This window comes from Elephas maximus, chromosome 17, assembly GCF_024166365.1.
Source record: "Elephas maximus indicus isolate mEleMax1 chromosome 17, mEleMax1 primary haplotype, whole genome shotgun sequence".
NCBI lineage: Eukaryota > Metazoa > Chordata > Mammalia > Proboscidea > Elephantidae > Elephas > Elephas maximus.
In genome coordinates this window covers 70052554-70079756 of record NC_064835.1, presented here as the reverse complement: position 1 = coordinate 70079756, position 27203 = coordinate 70052554, and the positions used below count along the sequence as shown (strand labels likewise).

The window sequence follows — 27203 nt, the reverse complement described above, 5'->3', positions numbered from 1 at the left end:
AATGTGCCAGTGTAGCTTTGAGCTGGAACCACTTTTAAAGGGGGTCCGAGAGGGATGGGTGTGGTGGCCCAGTCTAGCCTTCCATCGCTTTCTCATTATGCCGTGAGATCTTAACTCGGCAAGTGTTAACAGACGGCTCCATTTGGATTTCTGATTTCTGCCCCACAGCCCTCTTGGAACCGAGATCACGATGACACGGCATCTACCCGTTCAGGAGGAACCCCGGGCCCTTCCAGCGGTGGCCACACATCACACAGCGGGGACAACAGCAGTGAGCAAGGTAGGAGAGGTGTTCTCATTCTCTTCGCTCCCTGTTTTATCTTGAAGGGTTGGAAAAATCAGCCATGTCTAGTTAGGTACTATTTATACAGTTTTTCCTAGAACATAAACCCCGTATAATTAGGGAGTCAGTTCATCTTATTTTATTCCTTGACCCTTTTCTTCTCCTATGCCATTCTTGCTGCCTAACAGCCCGTCACCTGGCTACCTCCATAAAATAGGGTCAGAAAGTTGACGGAGGCCAAGTTCAAGTGTGCATAAATAGTATGCCACTGATACTCTGCTATGCAAATTAAAAGTATGATTATTACTTCCCTTCAAATGCTTTTGAAGGGATCATGAAGAAACACCCACTAGGATTTACAGTTAATGATGTCTTGAAGATGCTTAGAAGGCAATCGTCCTTTCAGAAGCCCGTGTTTGGCTTCCCTGTCCACTGGGTTGAGCCATTTTTCTGTTTTTGCTTACCGAAATCTATTCAGTGCTTGACTTCATCACACAGCAGACTAAATGAAGTTAGGAGGAGAAGGAAAGAAACCAGACCGATTTAATTTGGGTTGTACTTTGTATTCACATACCTGTGCATGCATGTGGGTGTCCATGGGTGTCCATGTCTGACTCTAACTAGTAGGAAATAAAGTTGTAAAAGTAAGTTTAGTCTTCACCAAAAAGGTAAATGAGCATTTAATTGCCTGTTCCGTGTTTGATGAGATCTTCAGCAGTGAATTTTGGGTTCAGTTAATGCAATTAAAGCTTAAAGGAGGAATCTCAGTCTAAATACAAAAAGACTACTTTATTGAAGTTGACTCTGAGCCCACAGTAGGTACATACTTGAAAATCTGGCTTTATGATTGTGTTTCATCAAAGTACTGTTAGACAACAAAAGGGATTTTGTTTTCTAATTTAGTGGGGCTAGACCAGTTAGAATTGCAAAGTCTACAGTGAATTTCACATGATTCCTTTGAAAACAAAAACAGGGGAGTTAACAAATTTTTTAGGCACATGTCTGCTATTTGCACCGGGAATAACTTGCACAAATAGAATTTTAGGCATTTGAGACATTTTATTGTTCAAAGAAAAGTTGCTGACTTCACAACAACTACAGTCTAGTAAAAACGCAGCCCGGAATAGTAAACTGATTCAGAGCCGAGGCAGAAACAGGTAACCCCTGACCTCTGACTTCTACTGGAAAATGATATCCAGCATAAATCCAAGGGGCCTTCTTTTCTTTCAAGCGTGTGCATATATATGGTATGGTGTTGCTGTTCACAGCGCTGTAGTTAAGGTGGTGTCAGCACTTTGGATATAAAGCCCTACTTTCAGACTTCCACTTACACCCCCTCATTTTCCAAAAGGTGTGGCTGGAATCTACATTTCTCTCCTGTAGTCCAAAACTGCTGCGTGGGGTCGCAGCCTCGTGGTTTGCTCGTTTGTTTCTTTTCCTTTTTTTATTTCTTGCTTTAAAAAAAAGTCTATATCATCAACCCACACTGAGGTAGTTTTGCTGCTGCTTTGAAGGTTTGCATGCTGCTGAAATGTGCTTGAATTTCAAATGGTAGCCTAGCAGTTTTCTTAAACATAATCTGATAAAAGGATTTTCAGAGGGCCAGGGCCCAATACTAATTCTTTCCCTCTGAGATGCCATGACAAGGAATTAGGAATTCTGCCTGTGTCTTTTTCCTTGCAACAAGTGTTCTCCTAAGGCCAATTTAATAATGAATTTTATTGTAACCAGGAGCCGTGTATTCTTCACGTTACCAGAGTTTTCGACTTACGTAGTTTCCTTTTTACATTTCTTCATATGAGGCCACCACCTGTTTTTTCCAAAAGCACTTTCACAAAAATTGTCTCACTTGTATTACCTCAGTTGAACCTTAAAACAGTGCTGGGTGGCAGATAAAGGAGGTCTAGCCCCATTTGACAGATGGATAAGTTGACTCGTTGAGGACCCAGTGTAGCATTAGGCCTCAAGTTCCAGTTTCCTGATTCCTTTATCTAAGATTCTTCTCATCCTACCCTCTTCCCCCATTTCCCCTCCAAAGAACTGAAAAAAATGACTTCCCCGGTGATCCAATAGAAACTTCCTGTTTCTACTGTTCCCCCGGAAGCCCTGCTGAATGACAGAGGTGGTGTGAGCTGTATTCTTACTTGCCCTTCCCTGTGGGTTCACGTGGGCAGTGTGATTTACTCCTGCTAAATGCGGAATGATGCCTGGAAGCGTTGCTGCAACAACTTATGCACATTTCCATGCCAACCCTGACCCTCCTGAACCTTTTTTTCATCCCTGAGACCTGTGGAGCTGGGTCTTTATGCAGCCTGCGGATTAACTGTGCACAGTGGCTTTTCCATGTTTTCCCTGTCTGCCTTTTCTGGCAGGCATGGATGTGTAAGCTCTGCCAGCATTTGGCCCATCGTGCATGTCCTAAATAGTTATTTACACAGTTTGAGTCCATTTTAGTCAACTGGGTAAATAACAGCCCTCTTCCAAAGATTTATAAATCCATAAATATGTCTTTATACATACCCAATAGACAGAAATAACTCAATCTGTCAAGAACATATCCAAAGAGGTGTTTCCCCCACAGACAGGAGTAATACATATTTTAAAACTTTCTCTACTATATTGTTTGCACTGTGTTTCTTTTTCTTCTCTTCCTTTTCAATTTTCACCACTTCATTATGGCACCTGTGGTACCAAAAAAAAAAAAAAAAGAAAGAAATCCCCTAGGCTTTGGTCCTCTGTAAAGAACCTTATCTGCAGCACAGTGGAGGTATATAGCAGGCTATAGCTCAACTGAGTCCTATTCTTTTGGGCTTTCCAAGTAAATAAAATAAATCATCCAGGAAATGTTAAAGTCTCACAGACTTCAAGATTCAGTAACCGTTCCTAGTTAGAACTCCAGCAGTCTGGAGGACTTCAAGTGCCTGATAATTTGCCAGATTGGTAGCTGCTCTGATTGATGAAATAGTTTCAGGACAAATTTTTACCTAAGCATAAAAAAGGGGGGTACAAAATCCAATCCTGGGTGTTGTAAGGAGAATCTGTGTAAGCTTTGTGATTAAGACAGGCCAACCATGTTTTTATTCAGAGATTTAATGCTTATTCTTGATGTGCATATTATATCTTTCCCCAAACTCAAATTATTTATCAAGACAACTCTTCCCACGATGTCTGCTTTCATTGAATATTAACACCTTGCAGGAACTTGATTCTTTCAGAGTGAAACCCTTTGAAAAGGCATTTAAGAGGGAGGCCTCACATCTGTGCATTCCCTTCCAAGAGGCTTGTTTAGTTGGTTCTGCTGCTGCTGCTACAACAGTAATTTTGTGTACTCTTGAATTTCCCAGAGCACTTTCAAAGATACTACATTGAATCCTTGTTTTGTCTCTTTCAACGAGTTCTTTTTTCCCATTTTGCAGGAAAAAAAAAAACAAAGCTCAGAAAGATTCAGGTGTGAGTAACTGTCAGAGTCAAGTCTAGGACCTTGGTCTTTCGGCTTAGGACTCCCAGCTGTGTCTAATGATAGGAGGTACACATTGGAGGTGCTGGACTCTTCCACATGTCTTCTTTATCCTAGTCTGTGCGGTGCTCCAGTGACCACAGTCAGGTCTACTCAAGCACGTGTGTGGTTTGCAGTGGGAGAATACCAAGTAAACTGGTGCCTCTTTCCTATCAGTTTGTCCTCCCTCCCAGGAGGGCTGCCGCAAGCTCTCCAGGACTCACAGCAGCTTTAGCTATAATTGACCACATTTTGAGTTTGGACATGTCCCTTTTTTTGGTTGAAAAGAATAGAATAAACGATAATAATAAAGTAATAAAATAGTGTATTAAGGGCTACCGGTTTTTGGGTAAGCAAAAGTTGTGGAGGTTCAGAGAGGCTGGCAGATTTGTCCAAGGTCACACAGTGGGATTTAACCTTTGCAGCCTGACTCCAGAGCCCAAGCTCCTACATAACCGTGTCCTTGCCCTGGTGGCGCAGTGGTTAAGAGTTTGGCTGCTAACCAAAATGTCAGCGGTTCGAATGCACCAGCTGCAACTTGGAAATCCTATGGGGCAGTTCTACTCTGTCCTACAGGGTCACTAGGAGTTGGAATTGAATCAACGGCAACAGGTTTTGGTTTTTTTTTGAAATAGTACTTTAGTGGGCCAGGCATGAATCTGGGTGGTGCAAGCAGTTAAATGCTCAACTACCAGCTGAAATGTTGGCAGTTCGAACACACCCAGAGGTACCTCGGATGATGGGCCTGGTGATCTGCGCCCAGAAGGTCACAGTCTTGAAAACTGTATGGAGCAGTTCTACTCTGCGCACGTGGTGTCACCCTGAGCCCACTCGAGGGCAACCAGCAACAACAGGGCATGGGAAAGCAGCTCAGAGCATTCGGTGGACGGCTCTGTGATCAATTCAACAACGCTTTTCCGAGTGCCTGAGCTGTCCTCTGTATTGGCGACACTGCCATGAACTAGACAGAATCAGCCTTAGCCTCAGGGCGTTTATACTCTGCTGGGGAGTGAGGATCTAGTCTTGCCTACTAAGGAGAGTGATGACTGAGGTTATTTATGAAGGCGCTTGATGACTGATATGATTAATTTGTATTATGTATTAAGAGCCTAAACATCTCACTCATTCAAAGATTTATTGAATTGAGAATAGGAGCAGAGAAGACAAGCAAGGCTATTTCTCTCGAGAACGTTTCCCACTTAAAGCTCATCTTATTTGCTGCTTTTGTGAGGATCAAGAATGCGTATTATTTCGACACGGAAATTTGATGTAAAACATTTCAACCCTAAAGGACTTTAAGGGTCTCTGGAACCACTAAAAAACACTTACGAACTTCTCCTTTCGGGGGCAGGACCCAGATCAACAATAGTCACCTTGCTCCCACTAAAAAAAAAAGGAAAAGAGAAAAAAAAAAAAAAAAGCAAAACAGCATGTTTCTTTAAAAGGAACAATTGGAAAACCCTGCTACTTCTTTATAATAATGTATCAATAGTCACAGTACCTCCCACTGCCCCATTGCCCCCCTCCCCCCATCAGCTTTTGTACGAATCAGGCAACCTATAGGCAGAAGGCAATTCTATTTATTATTGAAGGGACTCTCAAAGCAGTTGTTTGAGACCTGGGAAGCCAGTGGGCTGCGAGGGGGTGGGGAGGGCCTCGAGAGGGAGGTTGGGAAGGGCCACATTACGTTCCAGATGACTGAGCAACGATTTATATACCATCTCGCCTTTTTGCATGGAGAAGGAAAGTAATAACAGACCCAGCCCAGGCACTGGAAACAGTCAGCTGTCTGATGAATAATGGGATAGGTGGGAAGGAGCCCTCTGATTGGATGTCTTAATGAGCACATTGCCAACAGAGTTTGGGCTGCAGTTCCCCTTGCCCTTTGCCCTTTATTGACCAAACTGACACTTCATTTTTCACGTACTTCCAATTATGGTTCGGCTTAAGTGGCCCCCCCACCCCCGCCCCGCCGCCTTCTTTCTTTCCTATGGACAACTTGAGAGCAGTGGAGGCCACTGAAGATATTTTAATTTGAAAAACTACCGTAGCAACTCAGGTTTAGGGTGTAATCTGAAACTGCTGTCCCTTTGCAGTTTTTCAGATGAAAACATAAAGTTAATACTGCTTGTTTAGAAACAGTTCTCTTTAAGGGAAAAAAAAAATTCCAGTTGCGCTTAAAAACAAAATGTTTATAATAAACAAAACTCATAAAAATGAAGAAAAGTGTAAAATATATATATATATATATTTCTTTTCATTTCATTTGTCTGTAGGTCTGAGTGACTTGAGTGATCTGTATTTGTTCACACTTACCTCTTAAGCCTTGTACTTCTCCCGGGACTTCTTGTATTTCAATGCCACGGTAATGCATTTCGACTAATACACTTTTTAGAAATGAGGCAAGTATAATTGTGACCACAGGCCTCAGCCTTTAGACCATTCCAGAACCCACGTGCTGCTTTCGTTGTATTTAATGTTGGGCTGCTCAGCCTTTGCACGCGGTGGCAGGCAGAATAGGAGAATGATTTCCTGATGGGAAAAAGTCAGGTGTAACAAAGAAAGGGGAAGTTAGTATACTCCACAGATCCCCGTTATCAAAAGGTCTATATTACTAACTTATCAGATGTGCTGAATGAGGTGTACAGGCAGAGAACTGTTTTTCCCAAGAACACCCTGTAATGCACTCACCTTTCATTTTATTGACTCATCCAATGTGAATCACCAGTCTTCTGTTCTTCGTTGCTTTGACTTCCAGCATCCTGAAAGCAGATCATCTCTAAACAAAGACAAATAACTTCATCACCTAGAGTTAGTAACTGTGCATTTAGGGGCATGAACTTGGCCATGTGTGTTTTCACAGGAAGCGCATCTTCTCCATGCTAAGCTGTAACAATGACTGTAACACTGGTAAACATGAGGCCAAGCCTTTTCATTGTAAACGACTGAAACATGCATTTGAAATTATTTACTCCCAAATAGAGGTCCCTCTAACACAGAAGCATTTGTCTTAAAGGTAGACGAAGTGTTACCTACTTTATTATGTAGCCCTCTGGCACATCCAGGGCATATTTTTACTATAATATGGTAATAAAAGAATATGTAAAAGGCAGACAAAGGTTCTGTCTTTTTCAGTAAGGTGACCTCTGTTACCAAGTAACTGCTTTACTTACGAGCTTATTAAAAACTCAAAAAATGAGCTTTTCATACTTCACAGGCATTGATGTGAAAATGAGCCATCCTGTGAGTAGTTTTCTTGATCATTTTTAGAACAATTGATTAGCCAAAGAGCTCCTGTCATTAGTTGACATTGACTGATAGCAATTTGTTACCAGCACTGAAGGTCAGCTAGACGGTTGGAGTTTCAGCTTGTCTTTGATTGACCTTTACTGATTCCATCCTCCTGTGATTGGGTTTGAATACGTCTGACCCTCCATTGGAAAAGACAAGGCATTAGTCAGCAGGGCCATGTCTTATATTTTCAGTTGATTGCTCATTTTTATTTATGTGTGAACACGTGGTCTGGATTTCTTCTCAAGATCATATACTCCAGCAGTTGAAACTTAGAAGCTGCGAAACCTGCTAAGTGTAGCCTTGAAGTCAAAATTATGTTTTCCCTTTAGTTTGCCTTTAACGCAGACTTGGTATGTGATGTCATAGTCTTTGCTGCTGACACCTGGCATTGTCACCTGGGCAGACACTGGCATTTTATTGCAAGTGATAGATGGGAATTTTGTTTTGTTTTGTTTTTAAGAAAGACCAACTCCAGTTGACTTAGAGAATTGCAAAAATGACGCACCAATTCTTTACTTCCGTAGAATTCATTACTTTTTCCTCTCTCAAGGATCCTATACTATTCTAAAATAGCAATTGAATGGTAAACAGTTATATATGTAATGATGATATGTTAGTTCATCATTCAGCTATGCAGCTAGAAGGTATGAAACTTTTTTTTTTCTTTCAGTTTCACTGAGTCTGTTGTAAACTAGAGAAAGCTCTCCTGGCTGTGAGAGCTTTAGCCTTTCAGCAAGAGTGGAATATATTTTCTATTATAATGTACCCTGAAGTTAATTGTTCCTAATCCTCAGGCCTTTCTTTCCAAAACTGTCAGATACTAACCAAAAAATGCATCACATATAGAAGATGACATTCCATACTCAATGAATAACGTCCAATTTACTGCTTTATTTAAATGACAAAAATGATGAGCTTAGCTTAGTAAACTCAAGTCTTAATTTGTAAATATTTAGTTCAGTTTCTAAATAAGGCCTTTCTTTTCTCTTATTCTCCCTCACCTCCCCTTCTTCTCTAGTTTCTTCACTGGGTTTTAAACTAGAAGCAATAACTTATTTTTCAGGTCAGCCCTTCTAGGCATTCCAGAGCCACCACACAAAGCCTGGCACAGCTTAAACATGCATTTCAGTTTTCACCCAAGAAAATAAACGAGGAGTGAATCCATTGTCCCAGGTGGTGGATTCTTCACACGATGTCATTCTTGGCAAGGCCAAAGTGAGGAAGCTAATTTTAGGGCAACATCCATTTAATGTAGCCCAAGGAGCTAAAAAGAGTTTAGAATTGTAATCACTTCTGCAGATGAACCAAAATATGATTGTGAGTTGTATTTAAGGGAAGGAAGGTGAATTTATACATTCTGGTCAAGTCGTCAGGAATGGATTAAGCACTTACTATGTGTCCAGCACTCTGTGTGAGGCTATAAAAATGAGTAGGTTGTAGTATTTGCCCTCAGAATGCATGTGAATGCTACCAAGAGCATCACACACAAGTAAGCTAAATATTCGCTAAATACTGGGTATTCTTAGGGAGCTGTGAGTGTATTTATTTCACAACGTGCCACTGATTCAGACATGGCAAACTCTGTGGTCAGAACTGAAACACAGGGTGGGAGGCATTTGGCTTAAATTACAGTGAAGCACCTCTGCCTTGGTGCTCTGACCCCTGGAGAGGTTCATCCTGTGTGGGGCCCTGTGAGACCAACTTAGACCCGAAGCCCGCTTTTGGGAGCTCTGTCCAGTGCTCCCACGCAGCCACGTGGCCACCCAGGACCTCTGCTGTAGGAACCATCGGAGCCGCCTTGACTTTTATAGGAGGGGAGACCCCTTTGGCAATCAGTGGTTACCTTCTCAGAGTGATATTTGTGTTAATGCACAAAGTAAACTACACAGGACTACAAGAGAAACTATTTTGATATCGAGTTATCAAAATATTTTTTTGAAAACACAAGCTGTGACATTGTAATATAAGTGCTTTGTTATCAGTACCTTAAGTAACAAGGCCTAGCAGTAATTCTGAGGGCAGTGGTGGTTCAGTGGTAAAGTTCTTGCCTTCCGCGCGGGAAATCTGGGTTTGATTCCCAGCCGATACACCTCATGTGCAGCCACCACCCATCTGTCAGTGAAGGCTTGCATGTTGCTGTGATGCTGAACAGGCTTCAGTGGAGCTTCCAGACTAAGACAGACTAGGAAGAAAGGCCTGGAGATCTGCTTTCAAAAATCAGCCAGTGAAAACTCTATCAATCACCATGATCCAATCCTGTTGAGTATGGCATCCCTATGAGTTGGGGGCCCTACTTGACACACCTAACAACGATAACAAGAAGCAGCAATTCTATTGTCTATTGTATTTTTTAAATAGTGATGAATATAAATAATATTTTAAGGCATTCATAACAACTATATTATGAAAGGTAAGTGTGATTTCCATTGATGACGAAGTCACAGGTCTTGCTCATAATTCTGTTGCTTGCTACTTATCTACATTCATACTTGAAGGAAATGCTGTTTCTAAGTAGAGGTTAGCAAGAATAACAAGGTAATTCTGTTCCATTCCAAGTTCATGGATTCCCTGAATGCTAACCCTGGCCCCCCTGCGGAGGCCAGGTTAAGAACTTCTAAGCTCAGTTCGTGTGTCATCTCCAAGAAACTTCCTTGAACCCTTAGCCTGGAGGAAGTGACCCTCTTTTGTGCTTTCATGGTATTCTGTGTGCACTTTTGTCTTATATCGAAACAAGCTATCATGGATTGGCCTACCCAAGAAGCTCCCTGGGAAGGGACTGGGCCTTCTTTATCTTTGAATCTCCTGTGCCCAGCACAGTTATGGACACATAGTCAGTGATAGATAATGACCTATTGAGGAGAACTGTCAACTCTCCCATCCTTTCTAACTATGATTATGCCATATTCCCTCAAGACTGGTTTTTTTTTCTGGATACCAGAGAGCTAATCTCACATGGCAATCTCTGTCCAAGTGTATATAGGTGCCAAGTTGTCACCTGTCCTGGTTCCCAGAGATGCATTTCAACAGAAACACTCAAGGAAAGACTCAGTGGGTGACCATTTCAGAAGTTGTTGGTAGATGGGTTTGGGATGTGCCTGCAATTATGCCACCAAGGTAGTTGCCTTCCCTGTCCATTCCTTGGATGTCATCCTTTGCCCCTAAATGAGCTTCCAACAAGATAATGAGTGGGGACGAACAGCAGCATTTTCGGATCTTTGGGCGATCCTGGAGTGGAGGTTGAGAATGAATCTGAGACAGGACCCTGTAGTGGGGTAACTGCACTACCTGGGAGGATGCTTTCATGTCCCGTCCTCTTCCCAGTAGCAGACATGGCCCCACCGTGTTTCCCCTGGGATGTGGTAGTCAGCTCTGCTCCTGAATATATCTGTCTTGCACCCCTGGATGCAAGCACTAATTAAGCATAGCTGTAGAGGTTTTGGCTGTTGGCCTAGCAAAAACTAACCCAAACAGTAAATTTATGCCAAGCATTTTCCTTAAAAAGAGGTAGGCGTTGTCTACCTCTTGTACTGATTGGTCCCAGAAGCGTAGTTGGTAAGTTGGGTTTTGCTCAAGTGTCTGGCTTTGTGGATTAGTTCAGTCTTGCAGATAATTTTTTGTAATTACTTAACCTAAAAGCATTCTATCTGATTAGTACAATTAGCTTTGGCTTTTCCCCATTTACCAATATCAACCCATGTGCATTCCCTCCCTGCCATAGCTCAATTTATTTCTTACGATGAGGAAAGTAGAACTTCCTTTTACTTATTTCCATATCAGTAAAAAAAGAGAATGTGACTTTACCTAAAAAAAAAAAAAATACCTAGCAAGTCTTAAATTTTCTTCAAAACCACATATTTTCAAGAAAAGGGGAACGGAAAAGTGAATGCAGAAAATATTGAATTTCCCAATAGGCTTGTTGCTAGATTATTAACGTTTCATCAATGTTATCTCTGTAACAGTTTCATATGTTTTAGTTTGACTCTTTCCCTGAGTGCCCCAATCAAAAGGTACCTATGAGAGGGCAGGTAGCCCGTTGACACCTTGGGATACAAGGCTATATTTTAACTTTAAAATGCAGTTTTACATTCTCACCATGATTCTGAGAAAGGATTTGAGGAAATTAACAAAAGTATAGTATACAGTAGGATAAAAATAAGCAGATGCAGAAATTCGAAAGAAAGGAAGATAAACAAGAAGCCAGTTATAAGGGCAACACAGAAGAATATGAATTACAAGATCATGTACAATTGCTAGAAGTAGGCAGTTGAGTTGACTCTGAGCATCCCAGCAGCCAAAGCAAAGCATGAAACATAATCAGTTACAAGATTTACAGTGTCTGTGGATGTTATTCAGAAGAATGCCTTTGACTGGTATTAAGACCTGGGAGAAATTCTCCCACATGTCCTCACATAGGAACTCCAGCCAGGTGATGGAGACTGACATCCTCAACAACACCCCTAAAACTCCCCTCATTTTCCATGCAGCTCCTAGTGCAATGCTGCCGTTAAAGCAAGTGTTTGGTAAATATTTGATTGATTGATTTGATGTCTAGATTCATTTCAGAGCACATTCTTACTTTTATAATTCCTTGGTTTCAAAGCTAATTTTGATTTCCAATATTGAAACAGATTACGGACTGTTTTAATAGGACCCATTATTTTGGAATGCCACAAGGCCCGTCTCTACTTCTCTGTTTCCTTTTTCTGACCATCTCCATTCCCCAGTTTTTTTCTTCCTATCCTTGGGACCAGGAGTGGGGGTGAGAATGTTCTTCTCACTCTGATTTTTGTCCCCTAAGAAAGAGTTAATGGAGCCAGAGAGATTCATGGAAGTGACAGTTAAAATGGAGATGCTGAGGGGCTGAGCTGAGATCCCAGGCTTGGAAGATTCAGGTGCTCCAGTCTTTAAAAATGAAAGCTATGAGGGAATATGATTTTGGAGGAGATTGGATATTGTTATTATTTGGTTCACTACATCCCAACACCAAGAATATCCCCATAAGTGAAAAGAGTAAACTTAGTGCAAATAAAAAGCTGTCGTTTCATATCGTGAATTTTAAACTTATGAGAGATAACACTTCCAAGGGTATAACAGTGAAAACAGAAGTAGCTCCCTTCATTAACTTAATGAGTATTAGTTGAATGTCCACTATGAACAAGGCCTTATGCTAGATGTGTAGAATTTAGAGACAAAGAGGTCGTTCCTGGAATCCAAGAACTGATAGGCCAGGGGAGGGGCAGACAGTTAACATAAGGTAGGTTAAGTCCTATGACTGCAAAGACTTGGTATTAATTGGGAAGTAGAGGAGTGGCACTGAACAAACTGGCAGAGGCCCAGTAACTACCTGCATAGATATGGCCTTTCCAGGCTCCTTTCTACGGTAGGCATCCTTAATCGATCACAGCACTGTTATTCAGACCAAATACGACTGGAAAGTGAGTCCTTCTCCACAACAGCACTCTAGGCAACCACTGCCTCACCCAGGAGAGTTAGCCCCAGACAAAACCTGTTTTTCTATTGCTGATCTCTCACCTAGCTCCCCCAAGGGAGTAAGTCTATGATGGAAACTTGTGACAAACAAAGGAGAAGGGTACATGAGTAAAAAAAAAAAAAAATAGATTGTATAAAGATAAGAAAGAGAAAGTGTCATACTTTGGAACCTTTGTACATGCCTCAGAGTAAGCAGAGAACCAAACCAGTTGCCATCTAGTCGATTCCGACTCATGACGACCCCGTGTGTGTCAAAGTAGGACTGTGCTTCGTAAGTTTTCAATGGCTGATTTTAGAACTGTGCTCCATAAGGTTTTCAGTAGCTGATTTTTTCAGAAGCAGATCCCCAGGCCTTGAACCTCCAGCCTTTCGGTTAACAGCTGAGTGTCTTAACCATTTGCACTACTGAGGGACTTCCAGCAGAGAACAGGATGGGAAGAAGGAGAAGTCTGAGATGAGACCAAAGAGGTAGCAGAGGCCAGATCGTGGAGGATCATGTATGTCTTAGGAGTTTCCATTTTGTTTGGAGTCATTAAAAGTGTAAAAGTAGAATTATGGCGTGTTCAGATCTGTGTGAAGGAGGAATCAATGCAGGGAAAGGCTCGAGCTAGCATACAGTTACCAAGAAATGCTGAGGATCTGACTAAGGCAGAGGGAAGAGTCTGGAGAGAAGAGTTGTTGAGATGAAAGACTTGATCAGATAGACTGAGTGGAAGTGAGGGGTGGTGGTGTGTAGAAGGGTCTGGGATGATGCCAAGGTCTCAGGATACCGGCTATATGGACTACAGGTCCCCTCCAGCCTGCTCATTTCTTTTTAAATGTAGCCTCACCTCTCTTGATATGGAAGAACACCCAGCTGGTCATGGCTGACTGTAGCTTTTCCCTCGTACCCCTGGGCAGAAGGGACACTATTCTGACCTCTTCCTGAAGGTGGCTCGCAGAAGTCTGGTCACCACTCTTTCTGCCACACTGTTTTCCCTTGGAGAAGGCTCTGGCTCCACAGGACCAGGGCTGGGTGGAAAGGAAGAGGCCAACTAAGCTATCATGGGAATTTGGTGACTCATTTCATCAGTTTACTGCTCTGAAAATGAGGTGACTTCCCCCTTTGCTTGACAGCTGATTGATGAACATTTCCTGAGAATTCACAGAGTAGATGTTTTGCTTCATGGACCTTCATGTTTATGGGCTCCCAGCGGATTCTAGCCCTGGTGTGCTTCAGCCTGTTCCACTTCCTAGGCCACTAATGTTTCTTTTTGGGTAGAATCTTCAAATTACCTGCCCAAGACTTAATAGAATCCAGGATTGGAAATAGTACACCCTTGTGCCTGCTGATACAACTCTGTTTACATTCACTTTTTGGCAGAATGTTCAAGAATGCAGGATTTTTTTTTTTATACAGAAACAGTATTTAATTGACTAAAAACACTATTACTTGGCACGTAGTATGTCTACATTGAACGTTATCTATGCAAATAGGTGGACTTTATTTTGTATATGTAGAATTTTTGTTTGTTTTTGTTTTTTGTTTTCACTTTCTTTCCCAGGATGTGGGTTTGTATATTTTTAGAAGGATTGCCTTTTACTTTGTCTCCAGATGTCCTAATGCCCCTGATAGAAAAGGAGTCAGCTTTGGGAAACATTAATTGCTCTACTGAATGAAAGAATGTTAATAAAAGCTACATAGCAAGAAGTGGAAGCATTACTTTTAAGCTCCAGGCATATCCCTTAGGCTCCTTTTTCATAACCGAATGGAGGCAATAGGTTTGTGTTACGTGGATCCGAGTCATCATCTTCCGTTCTAGCCATAGTCCTTCGATTTAATTTTCATATTTCAAATGGAGGCAGTAGGTTTAATGTGTCTTACTTTGCAGCTGGAACAGATTCTATTTTTAATCTGTAAGTCGAATATGGCATGGAGCCATGTGCTGCCCGGATCCAAATGCTTAACTCCTGTGGCTATCAGTGAGTTTCATGATGGATGGGAAAGAAGTATGTGGTCTTTATTTCAAATATACCAACTCGATGGCAATGGGTTTGGTTTGGTTTTATCTGACCCTTTAGAATGAAACACCCTGAGCCAATTCTAGCACTTTTCAAGTTAAAACGAAGTGTTTTCTAACGTAGCAACCATGCTGGCTTAAAGGACTAATGCAACAATTGCAAATAGACACACACACACATAACCATAGAATTGGTTTTCAGGCAGAGAGAGGCAAGTGGGCTCGGGAATCTGGCTGGCATAGTAAAGGACATGGCTGCCTTGAGCTCCACAAAATTGCCTTTAAATAGAAAAGATAAGAAGAGAAAGGCTTTCCTTTGGTTGGCACTCTGCTCATCGGGGTACACATTACTGTCGCTGAGAAATTCTAACAGGAGCCCTCCTGTATTTCCTCTGTCATTGTCCCAGGGGTGGGAATGAGCCTTCAGAATTGACTGTTGTTTGCATTGATAAAGGTGCTCTAATCATAATTGTGATAACAGGATTGTTTGATTACCTGGCGATGGCCTTGTTCTCAGATAGCTTTTGGATCACCTGTTTGCTGGGAATATTTGACAGTCCTCATGTTTATTACCCAATTGAATGTCAGTAGCAATCGCAGCTAAAGATAAACAAAAATGCAAGTACTTGTTGACCTTGACTTTTTTCCACAAGAGATTGGACTTGATGGCTGTATTGCTGTTGAACTGATAAGAGTTATAAACAGTAGTTTAAGGAAAATGTTATATTCCCAGAGGAAAATATCCTATTTTCTGTGGGAAATGGCAATAGGACACATACCCTTTGCCAGAGTTTCTTAATTCACCTTTATTTGGGCTGTGGGAAAAGGATATGGGGGAAAATCTTTTTTTGTTTTTTTTATGACTGTCATATAACATTTGCATAGATTATTATAATCCATGAATCATGTAGCTAGTAAATTGAATACAATATTAGAAGACCCCAGTGGTGTTTCTATGATGTATGATACTAGTAATATGATCTCTTTTGAAACTATCATGTTAATATATTATTGTTTCAGAGATGAAGATCTTGTAAAAAAAAAAAAAAAGGCAATAGATTTATGTTGCCAAAATGCTCTTTGAGATTTTAATTAAAGGCATAAACGTATTCTTACTTAATGGGATCACATTAGGGGAATGTAGACAGAGAGAATTGACCTGGTGAACATTTGCGCACTCCAGAAGTGGCCTGGGGAACATGGTAATTGGTGCTCTTCTTTGGGCACAAACTCTTAGCTTCAGATTTGAATCAAGAAACCCTGGGCCGTGGAGGATTACCCATTTTTTGATGTGGCATAAAGGCTGGGTAACCTGCTCTATTTGCTCTTAAAAATCACACTGCATTTTCTCTTCAAGGAGAGGTGCTTTGGCTCAATGCCACTGGCTTCAACTTTTGCTCTTAAAATGTTGTTTTGATGCATACTGTAGTGATGGTGGGATTGATTTCTGTGCATAACGGTGGCCTAGATTCTTGCCTGTGGAAATCCATGGAATTAAGAAGTGTAGGTTCCCGGAGTGATACGAGGTAAGCACATGATTAGATATGCATGCACAGAAAAAAAGAGAAAATCGAGCTGCTCGTAGAATGGAAATAAGGGTCTATATAATTTGCAAGTTTAATGTAAATGTAAGCCACTAATACAAGATTAATGCTAATCTTGGGAGGGTAAGTAAATATCATTCTAAGTGTTTCCTCTTTTGTGTATTTTCAAAGAGGTCCTTGCAAAAAATGTACTGTAAGACTATTGAAATATTTTCCTGGCTCTCCAGAATGAAAATGTGGTCTGCTGACATCAGTGGTCCTCATGCAACCTCTTGGATACTAGTGACTTGGATTTCCCTCTAGCCAAAAGCTGTGGAACAATTTGAGATACCAGAATCTAAGCCAGGGTTTCTTGTAGAGAGATTTAAAACACTGGGATGGATGGGATTTACCCATTAGATACACAAGCTGAGATCTGGTCCAGCCTTCCCTTTTAAGTAGTTATTAGCGTTACTGAATAATATAGAAAACTGTATATTATTTTTCTAAACATATTTGACCTTTTACTCTGCGTCTCAAAGTCCATATTATCTTTTGAAGATATTTCAGACAGGTTTTGGATACATTTCACTGAGAAGAGGTCCTTTGAATGGAAAGTTAAAACATAAGTAAAGAAAGCCATACCATATATAGTCAGTAGGGAATTTCTTGCTGTCTTTAAAAAACAAAACAAAACGAACAGAATAGAAGAGTCCTGCTCTCCCTGGTCTCCTTTGCTAGGCCCCAGTTCTTTTCCGGTGAATTTCTTCAGAGACAAACTGCTTGCTGACCTCTACTCTTCTGTGAAACTTTTGTGAAGCACAGTGGAAACCTTTGCAATGACAAATGCCATTGCAGATTATTGCGGTGTCCATTACTTGGTTAATGAAATTAGGAAGAGTTTCTTTGTGACATGGCACCTACCTTTCCCTGTGACAGAAAGATTGTAATTTTTGTGAAAAAAAACCACATCCTCAGGATTATAGGCGGCTCTGTGGTTGATGTGTTAGAAACAGGAGAGGTGAGCATGCTGCCTCGGATATCCTGGTTGCTGCAGCAGGACGAACCCTGGACTTTCAGCTCAGGCTCTGCTGGATGGCGTGAGGGAGGAATGTGGGAGGGGAGGAGTCTAGATTCTTCCTAGTAGCCCCTGGAGGATGTGGCAAGGACACGAATTGTTCGGGGCTGGCTCTGTATCCTGGAGCATGTATCTGAACTTTTTGGAGCGCCAGTCACTGTGTGGAGCCCTGGTGGTGCAGTGGTTTAGGGATAGGGCTGCTAAGGCTGGTAACCAAAAGGTCTGCAGTTCAAAGCTTCTCCTTGGAAACCCTATGGGGCAGCTCTACCCTGTCCTCTAGGGTTGTTATGGGTTGGAATCAACTTGAAGGCAACGGGTTTGGTTTTTTGGGTTTTTTTTTTTTTTTAGTTACTGTGTAGCCACTTCCTGGGCAACTTTGTGGGAAAAACCTTCTTTATGGTAAATGACGTGGCATTTCTTGTCACTTCCTCAAATTCCTTCCTGCTGCCTATCAACATTGCCCCGGACTTATCTGGGTTGAGCTTCAGCCAGTCAGTGCTAATCCAGGTTCCTATTTCAGAGGAACAGTATGACAGCAATGACACTGCCATTTCTCGGCTTGCGACCAGAGGTATTGGTGGCAGGGAGCAGGGAGAAGAGGGGAACAATGAGGCAGGTGCCACTGGCTTGATTCTCAAGCCTGTTCCCTTGAGTCTCCTCTCCACTCTTACCGGTCTTGCTTCTCCGTAAGACTGACGGTATTGTTTGTTTAATGTGGGGCTGAATGTGCCTTATCCAAGTCTAACCCAGTAGTAGGTATCTTTGCCTGAGTTTGGTTTCCCGTCTCTCACCGAGGTCTGTCCAATTTTGAGCCTCTTACAGGAAGTCTTATGAATTGGGATTTAGAGGATCCAAGACATGTGGGTTTTTTGTTCTGATCATCCATTACTTAATTAATATTTATTGAGAACTTACTGCTTGCTAAGTGCAGTGCTAGGTGATCAGAAAATCCTCAAACAAATAACACTTTATTTTAATAAATGTTTTCAGTTTATAAAATGTGTCCACCTGCATTAGTTTGCCAGCCTTACACCAATCTTGTGGCAGGGCGGTTATTTGTGTCTCCATTTTATAGGTGAGAATTACCCAGGTCCCACAGTGAGCCAGTGAACACCAGGACCTGAATCACCTGGGTTTTTCTGCTCCAACACCTTCCTTCTGTACCGTGTTAAGAAGGAGCCTAGTAACTGATATGTTCTTGGTCTGTTTATTTCTGCAGTGTTTCCTCATTAGGAAGAGTGAAGAGGGAATGAAATTAGGAAGGATCTTTAGAAAGAATTGATCAGGCACTGGTTAGCATTAGATTTCATTCATTCACAGAGTACTTCCTATATGCCATGCACCATAATAACTCTTAAGACTACAAAGATGAATAAGACCGCTGCCTACCCTCAAGGAGTTTTCAATCCAGTGTTTGTTCCTCCCCTCACCCCTGAATTAAGAAATGTCTGAGACAAACATTTCCTGATGCTGTTCGCCTTAAAAGTCCCATACTGCCTAATTCAAGATGGTCGATGATCTTCACTAATTTTCAGGCGTGTGGGATATCAGTATATGATTAAAACTGAAGCCACCTTCCATTGTTCTCCTCATGGTAAACAGGCTTGTAATAAATCTGGAGTTCTTCGTGAAATGATTTAACTTCTTTGGGCAGAAAAATAGCCCTGTAAAATGGGGATAATACAGGTTTGGTTTTTTAGTATTCAAGTCTATTCCGACTCAGAGCGACCCTATAGGACAGAACAGAACTGCCCCATAAGGTTTCCAAGGAGTAGCTGGTGGATTCAAACTGCCAAGCTTTTGGTTAGGAGCCTGAACTCGTCACCACTATGCCACCAGGGTTCCCAGGAATAACACTAGTACCTACTGAAAGGGTTGCTGTGAAGATGAAACAAGTTAATATATAAAATTTAGAACAGTGTCTGGCACATTGTAAGCATTATGCGCCGGTTAACCAAAAAACTTTTTGCAGTCGAGTTAATTCCAATCCACAGCGACCCTCTGTGTAGAGTAGAATTGCTCCATCGGGTTTTCAAGGATGTGACTTTTTGGAAGCAGATTGCCAGGCCTTTCTTCTGAGGTGCCTCTGTATGGATTCGAACTGCTGAACTTTTGGGTACTAGTCAAGTGCTTAACAGTGGGCACCACCCAAGGGCTCCTATAGCTGCTGCTATCATCATCATCATGTGGTTAATTTTTTTTTTCTGTGGAAAAGGACTCTGCTTAGGACTGGTGCTCATTTCTGGGTATGAATAAAGGAGAAACACGGAATTGAGAATCTAGTACTATTCCCAAATGTGTTTTTACGTTACAGTGGAGGTTGCTTGTCTGCCCTTTTGTGTCAGGACAGAAGGCTTTCTAAGCTTGTTGCCCCTGAGATTCCAGTCATACAGGAGTCTCTTCTGTTGTCCATACTTGCTCTCAAACGTTTCAAGGCATAAGTCTGTCACTTCTAGTTCAAGAGGCAGCAACAAGGAAGCGAATGGTTGAGTAAGAAGAGACTTAGATTTCAGAGGGTGCCGTTCTTACCACAAAGCCTTTAGTCTGCCAGATTCTTGTTGAACCACCGCTTGTGTTCCTTTGGTACCACATATTCAAGTGTCTGTGAGAAAAGTGAGATTGGCAATGTCAGACAGGGGAGCGTGTTGAGTGGTGCACCTCTTGTTGACCGTCATACTAAGGTAGGGGTGGGTGTCCTCAGGAGTCCTAGATGGAATTTTCTCGAAATGTATTTGTTGTTTACCAAAGTGTCGTTTTCCATTTCTGGTCTCCCCTTGTCATGATAATCTTTGGTCTTCGATGAAACTATTGGACAGTATCAGACTTTTGAATTTCAGGATGCCATGTTATTGGTAACTTAAGATATTGTAAGACAGTCTTCAGTATTTATTACAGATAAACTTCACTATTACATATCTTAAGGATTAGGTTTATAGCAATTGCAACTGGTAAAATAAGGTTCAAAGTGTCACTTGCCTATTAATAGTGCAAGGACCCCTGGTGGTGCAGTGGTTAAAGCACGCAGTTGCTAACCAGAAGTTTGGTGGTTCAAACCCACCAGCCTCTCTACATGAGAAAGATGTGGCAGTCTGCTTCCATAAAGATTTACAGCCTTGGAAGCCCTATGGGGCAGTTCCTCTCTGTCCTATAGAGTCACTATGAGTCAGAATCGACTTGATGGCAGGGGGCTTGGGTTAATAGTGCATATGAAAGGTTGATTCTGGGAGACTATGGGGAGGTAAAACTAGATCGACAGGGAGGTTTTTATGTGTTTATAGCGAATCGACCTTACTACTTCCTTCACCTACAAAATTACTGATGGTGCTGACTGCCTGCTCTCCTTCCCCCCCAGCTCATTGTTCCTGTCTCTTCATATGGACAGTGTCATAGGCTAGTTATGATGAGCGCATAGAGAGTCCATATCCTATTGTAAAAATGGCATGGGGGCGGCATCTGATCTCTAACTTCACAAGGGGGAAGGAGAATCAAGATCAACAGCCCAAGGCTGATTATTATGAGGCGGAAGTCAGACCCTCCTCTCTCTGCCATCTTTACCAACTCTGTCATCAACTGTCCCTCCCACAGCACTCTCTACTTCTCTGCTGGGTTCGATAATTCATTGCAATGGCCACACAGAACTCACAGACAATACTCATGGTTATGGGATTTATTAGGGAAGTAACAGGTTACAATTCAGGCTCGGGATAGAGTTCACTCATCAGGACAGCCTCTTCTCAGCCACGCTCACAGCACACCTCTCTGGTCCTCAGCCTCTGCCCTGCTCCGGCAAGTGTTACAAAGCTCTTTTATCTCTGCCAATAAGTGCCCGAGGCACCCTACTCCGCCAGCTTTCTCACTCCGTGGGCTGGGAAGCCCACCATGCCATTTCCTGACGTCTCTTGCTGTTGTTTCTCTGCCATCGCTTCTTGAGCTCTCTCCCTCTCTGTCTTCTGGTTCCAGGAGCTTCTCAGCATGGGAATCCTGGGTCCAAAGGACAAGCTGTCCGCTCCTGGCTGTTCTTCCTCGGTGGTGGTTGGGATCCTCTCCCTGCGCTGGAACTGGCTGTCTTTTAAGGCAAAACTAATCAGTCCCCTTGGTGGGCCACAATTGCCTTATTTGCACAATCCCACTCACTTGAGCAGGAGCCACAAGACCATGGCGAGAAAGGCCACACAAAAGTTATCCATTGCACCACACCTATCATGACTGTTCTACTTTCACTTTCTATCCTACTCTCTCATGACAAAGTAATATGCTTAGATTTTTAGTATTAGTTGCTAACCCATCCCTTTTCCAAGGGAGAAGAAGTGGTTTCCTAACAGTCAAACATGACGCTGTTCCTTTCAACAAGAGGAATTTCTTACACATTTGTTGATGACTGTATTCTATTGTGGGAGAATACAATGAAAATATTCAGGGATCCTCACTCTAAAGCCTAGGATGTTGTCATGGCAAATGAAAAATATAGGGCAAGACTTGTGGAGCATTGCACTGGAATAATTTTCCCACATATCATTTGTTAATATTTTCCCAACATTTTCGTATGAATATTTTCAAACATATAAAAATAGAAGAATGAAAAGTACAGCAAATACCCATGACTCACTCTTCAATTTCAGCAAATGCTCATGTTTTTCCATATTTGCTTTATCAATATACATGGGTAAACACACACGTGTGTGTATCTATCTGCCTACCTACCTACTTATCTATCTGCCTATCTATCTAGATATATTAACTACATATTTTTCTTAAGTTAAAAAAAAAGGAAACTTGAAGAATCCATAGATTTCTGAGGCAGTAGAAAAATCACCTATACCTATATTCCCCATCAAAGCACTGAACCAATTAATTATTCTGGCATCTTGGAAATGAATGCTGAAACATGAAGAGAATACATGTGCTTGATTCTTTGTAAGGATGAGCTCATGGTGCTCAATTTCTATTTAAAATTCTTAGTTATGTGCATGTCATATTGTGACTTCTAAGTGTCTAAGAGACTGTGTGGCAGATTGTGAACACCGCTGTCCTTGAAGTATGAGTGCTGGGGTTCCGTCCCTACTCCACAATGTAAAAGCCATGTGCTCTAGGTTGAACAAGTCATATAACCTCACCAAAATGAAGTTTCTTCTGTAAATAGAAGAAGTTAGGTTAGATGATTAAAAAGTTTTCCTCCAGCTCTGAAATTCTAAGAACTGAATTGAAACTTTGCTTGCAAACCTAGATAGAATGAAAAAACTTCGCAAACATTTTACATAAACATAGGAATTTACAGGACAGTAAATTCCACATGTCTTCATGGTCAATGAAGAGAAATTAAGAATATAAGACTCAACATTGATAATAGCAATCAAAAAGTACAGACCACCCCCAGCATCTGAGTTTTCTGAATATCTGGGTGCAAAGTTGTGTTATAGATTTGATTCGTTTGCATACAGATATAGCTGTAAAGGTCCAAATTAACTTTTTGATTGGATATAGAATACACCCATCCCTCGCTCATCGACTGTCTTGTTACCTGACATCTTGCATTTACAACATCAGTCGTAAAGAATCTGCTTTCTGGCTATTCTGCATATTAATGGTGTACATCTGGCAGTAAGGAACACTGAGGTGCAAGGCAAGAGTAATGCTGGCTGTGATGGTAAAAAGTATGTATCCATTTGGCTGGGACATGATTCTCCGTGGTTTGGCAGTTATGTAATGATGTAATTTGGCAGTTATGCAATGATGTAGTCATATTCTATTTTGTAATCCTATGTAGTCATACTTCATTTTCACGTAACAACCTGGTCTTTAGAACCTAACCATGTCAATAAGTGAGGAGTGGGTGTACATAACTAATTTATCTGACTGTTACTGAAACTTCCAAGTGATGTGCCTATTTAAATATTTGCACTTTGGCTTTCTTTCCCAGGGTATTTTATCTATGTTGGGAGAGAGATGTGGATAGGGAATGATGAAGTAGATGAATTAATATGTTAAAAAAAAATTTTTTTTTTTTTTTTAAGTGAAATCATTTTAGTTGGATTGTGTGTAACAATGCCTTATAGGGTGGGGGGGGGGTTAATGTTTTCTATCTTGATAAAATTTTTACTTCTGAGAATGATATGACTAGGTTAAACTTCTTAGAATTATTTTTTTCTCCTTTCAAGAAAAGATGAAGACTTTTGTATCTATGGATACAAATCACTTGACTATATCAGCATTTGTTTGTCACCTTGGATTTAATGTATTGATAACAAACTGAATACATGTGTCTGAGCACACAGGGGTAATAGAAACTTCAATCTGATATTGGGTAGCGACAGTTGTGACAAAATCTTGTTAATATGATATCTGCCTTAATGAGTGGCATGAAAAGAAAGTCCATTTCCTATTTCAGCAAAAGAGATGGAAGTGTTCTCTGTTCCTAGTGTAAATATACCTCGGCAGCTTACCTGCCAATTTTGTGTTTCCTAAAGTTGATTCTTCCTAAGATTTTTTTTGTTTTGTTTTTAACTGTTTAATGAGAAGATTACACTGATACAGGCCAACTAAAAGGGATGTATTATTTGAAGCTCTCTCCATTGTTTTTAAAATCATTGTTTGTGTTGTAATCCTTTCAAAGAGCTAGCCAGTAGCTGCTTTCCTGTTTAAAGAGTAAGCTCTTTTCATTGGCAGATCACCTTCATTTAATCCTTTGAAAGTGCAGACCTCATTCTTAGCAACAATGCATTTTCAGTATCAAGAACATATTACCAACCAACGAACCAACAAACAAAAACCTGAATATGATAAACAAGTCAAGCTTAAGCCTTAGTTGTCTAATAAGGAAATTGCATCTTGCTTTTGGAGCCTTCTAGATCCCATTTGGTACAATTAGCCTCTGTAAACATTTCAACTACTTTGTATTTGAAACACTGTATATTTTAAAACACTGTATATTTTAGGAGGCAGATAAATGAACGTTTTTCAGGTTGATTCCTAATAGAGCTGGCTTACTTTTTATTGTTGCCCTTACTTTCGGGTTTTACTGCATTAATCTGTATCAACAATTGTTAATATAAGCCTTCAACCAATCTGCTTAAGTACTGGAAGCTAGCAGGACGTGAAAGGAACATGGCATTGTGGAGAACATCACCCTGGCCCAAGTCAAGTGTAGAGCGGTGCAAAAGCATTGTGCTAATTTTAGCTTACAAAGAGGATGAAGATAAACTGCCTACTGCTAGTTCGCCATATGCTAGCCTGGTGATAATATTCAAGTGCAGAATATTCCAGAGAGAGTCTTATTGTTTCAGTAAAGGGCGCTTGGATAAGAGTTAAGCAAATTTCTGCTCAGTAAGTTTATAAGAAATAATGTAGTAAAACAATTCTCAAATGCAGGTAGATGAAACCTGCGAAATTTATTTTGGCTTTACTGACTTTCATGGGACTTGACAGAATTAGTTTTGGTTTATATTTGATCCAATTTTATCTATTTTTTCACATGTGAATCTTAAAAATCAATCTGAATAAATATTGATCTCTTTCAGAGAGGCAAAAATAGAGTTTGGAGGGCAGAAAACTGCTTAAAAGACAGCATCCCTTGACGTTCAATAAAGGAATAAAGCAATCTGTCCAACTGGTTTTAAAATAACACTTTAAAAAGGCTTTTTAAAAATGAAAAAGTCAAAATGCATTACCTTTCCATATTTGGCAAATTCAGCATCTCCGGTTTCACCGAAGAGTGTTTGACCTATTTATTTGTCACTGAGACCACTTCACAGTGAAAGGATTGTTAGTTCCTGTAAAACTGAGAAAAATCCAATGTGCACAGCGCATTTGCAGATGGAAACAGAGTGCGTAGCAGGATTTGGAGGGTGGGTTGGCTGGAAGCTTTGTGTTAACAACTGGTGAAAAGCTTGACCTTTGCGTGACCTAGGTCAAACAAACCCCCAACTGGAGAGCTCTCCTTTGACATGGATACCTGTTTGGGGAAGGGGACCAAAAAAAGGGAATGAGATAAAATGATACTATTAACTTGGAAGCTTACTTTTTGTAAAAGTTCTCATTCACTTGACTCTTGGAAGGTGGCATCCATTTTAGAGGGTTATTAGGGACTGCAGATCTGTTTGCAAATGTCAGAGGGAAAGGGTGATAGGGAGACATTTCTTTCCGTTTGTCTTTCAGTGATGCAGGCGATGCTTAGTTGTTTTTTTTTTTCCCCTAATGCAATATGATCTGGGTTGTGATTCACAGAGTTGAATGAATGGGCTGAGCGCCACTGATGGAAACATTTGATAATGTGTAAAATAAAAGCCCTGGCAAAGAGGAGATGGCCAGACTGCCATTGTTTGTCCCCACACTTTGTTTTTATAGGGGTTCTCACAGGAACAAATAAATTGGAGTAAATAAAAGCAAAAGAGCACTGTTAGTCCATATCATGGCCTCACACATGCTCACAAGTCAACTTCGGCAGGAAACTAGCAAGGGTCTGTTCCCTACCATTTGCGTTGCATCTTTATCTCTCCGGTTCATTGTTTGCCACTGAGTACTTAAACCTCAACTTCCCAAGTAAAAGCTTCCTGTTGCTTGCTTTTAAATATAGTTTTGTTACAACTCAAAAAAAAAAAAAAAAAAAATGGAGACGTGTATTAAGGAAGCCAACTGCAGGTCCAGTCCAACGTGATGTTAAAGTTATAAAACTTCCCAGCTCAAATGCATGGCTGGTTACTCCGGAGGCAATAACAGTCCCCTTTTAGATATGCAACAATAGGGACCACCTTTAATTCCCTCACTCAAAGGCCAGAAGTGAAGCGGAACAATAGAAACGGTCAGTGTTTCTCACGTCAGGCCTTTCGCTGTGTTTGGTTTTACTTAGTTTTCATTTTTTTAGCACTTTTTGTGGCTGGGCGTTTCTGCCCTTTCTGTTGCAGGTTAGAAGAGAACCCATTCTTTATTAATTGTTCTATGGCTTCAAGGTCCTTTCATGCCAGCATATCTGAAAAGTTATATCCATTCCTATGGAAAATGTGGTTCTTATTCTACCTTAATGGGTGGGGGTTACTCTGATACTTCCTGCAATTTTGGAGGGAAGTGCAGCAGTTTTCTCAGGCCTTGGATATAAACAACATTGTTTATGCTGTTTCCACTCTCCTAGTCCTCTGTTTGTGCAGGAACTAAGATGAGTGAGTCTGTTTTGCATTTAAAAAATTAGTGTATGTTTTCAGAATCAATCTATCAAGTTAGGCCAAGAAATTCCATAAGGGCTCATGGTTAGGGGTTACCAAATCTGGCTTTCAGAACTTACTTGACAGCCATTTAAAATGCTGGTTCTATGCTCACATGAGTTCTGGGGCTCGGTACACTCCTTTAATTCCATGATGGGTGCAATTGATTTGGATCTCTCTCTCCTGCTCATTGCATGCTGCACCCAGAAAATTATTGATACCCCAAATGACCCTTTTTTGAGAGGCACTTCTATTATGCCAGAATGTGAACAGGGTTTGGTAAAGTACAGTATGTTGTAGGTATTTGACAGTGAATCTGTCCTAATCATTAGTAGTACAGTGAGTTAAATCTATAAGAAAGTAGCTTATTAAAAAAAAAAAAAAAAATCAGTTCCCATTGAGTCAGGTCCAACTCATGGCGACCCGTGTGTGTTGGTGTAGAACTGTGCTCCATAGGGTTTTCAATGGCTGATTTTTTTGAGAAGTTGATTGCCAGGCCTTTCTTCCAAGGCACTTCTAGTTGGACTTGAACCTCCAGCCTTTTGGTTAGCAGCTGAGCATGTTAACCATTTGCATTTGCTTCTGTGTGTGCCTGTATGTGTGTGATGGAGGGAGGGCAGTGAGGAAGGTCCAGTGGAGGGTGGCTGGAGGGCGGGCACTAGCACTTGCATACTGGGGCTTCTTCACTAACACCCTCGGAATCCTACAAAAACAGAAAAGACAGGCAGCTTGCCAGGCAGCCATAAACCTTTCAGTCCGTGTGAACTGTCACCGCCCTTGTAGACTCAACGCCAGGAGCTCTGGAAGAGAGTAAGAAACTCTAACATGCCTGCAGGATGTTTCGGCCA

The 27203-nt window shown here is 41.2% G+C and overlaps 1 protein-coding gene across 6 annotated transcripts in view; it reads left to right on the top strand.

The window, feature by feature from the left end:
* MEIS1 (Meis homeobox 1) overlaps positions 1–27203 on the top strand; it is a 142577-nt gene that overhangs the window by 30212 nt on the left and 85162 nt on the right. For all 6 annotated transcript variants that reach the window (XM_049857622.1, XM_049857623.1, XM_049857627.1 and 3 more), the window contains exon 7: positions 169–280. In XM_049857622.1, coding sequence (XP_049713579.1) covers positions 169–280 — 112 coding nt within the window. The remainder of the gene's footprint in view (positions 1–168; positions 281–27203) is intronic.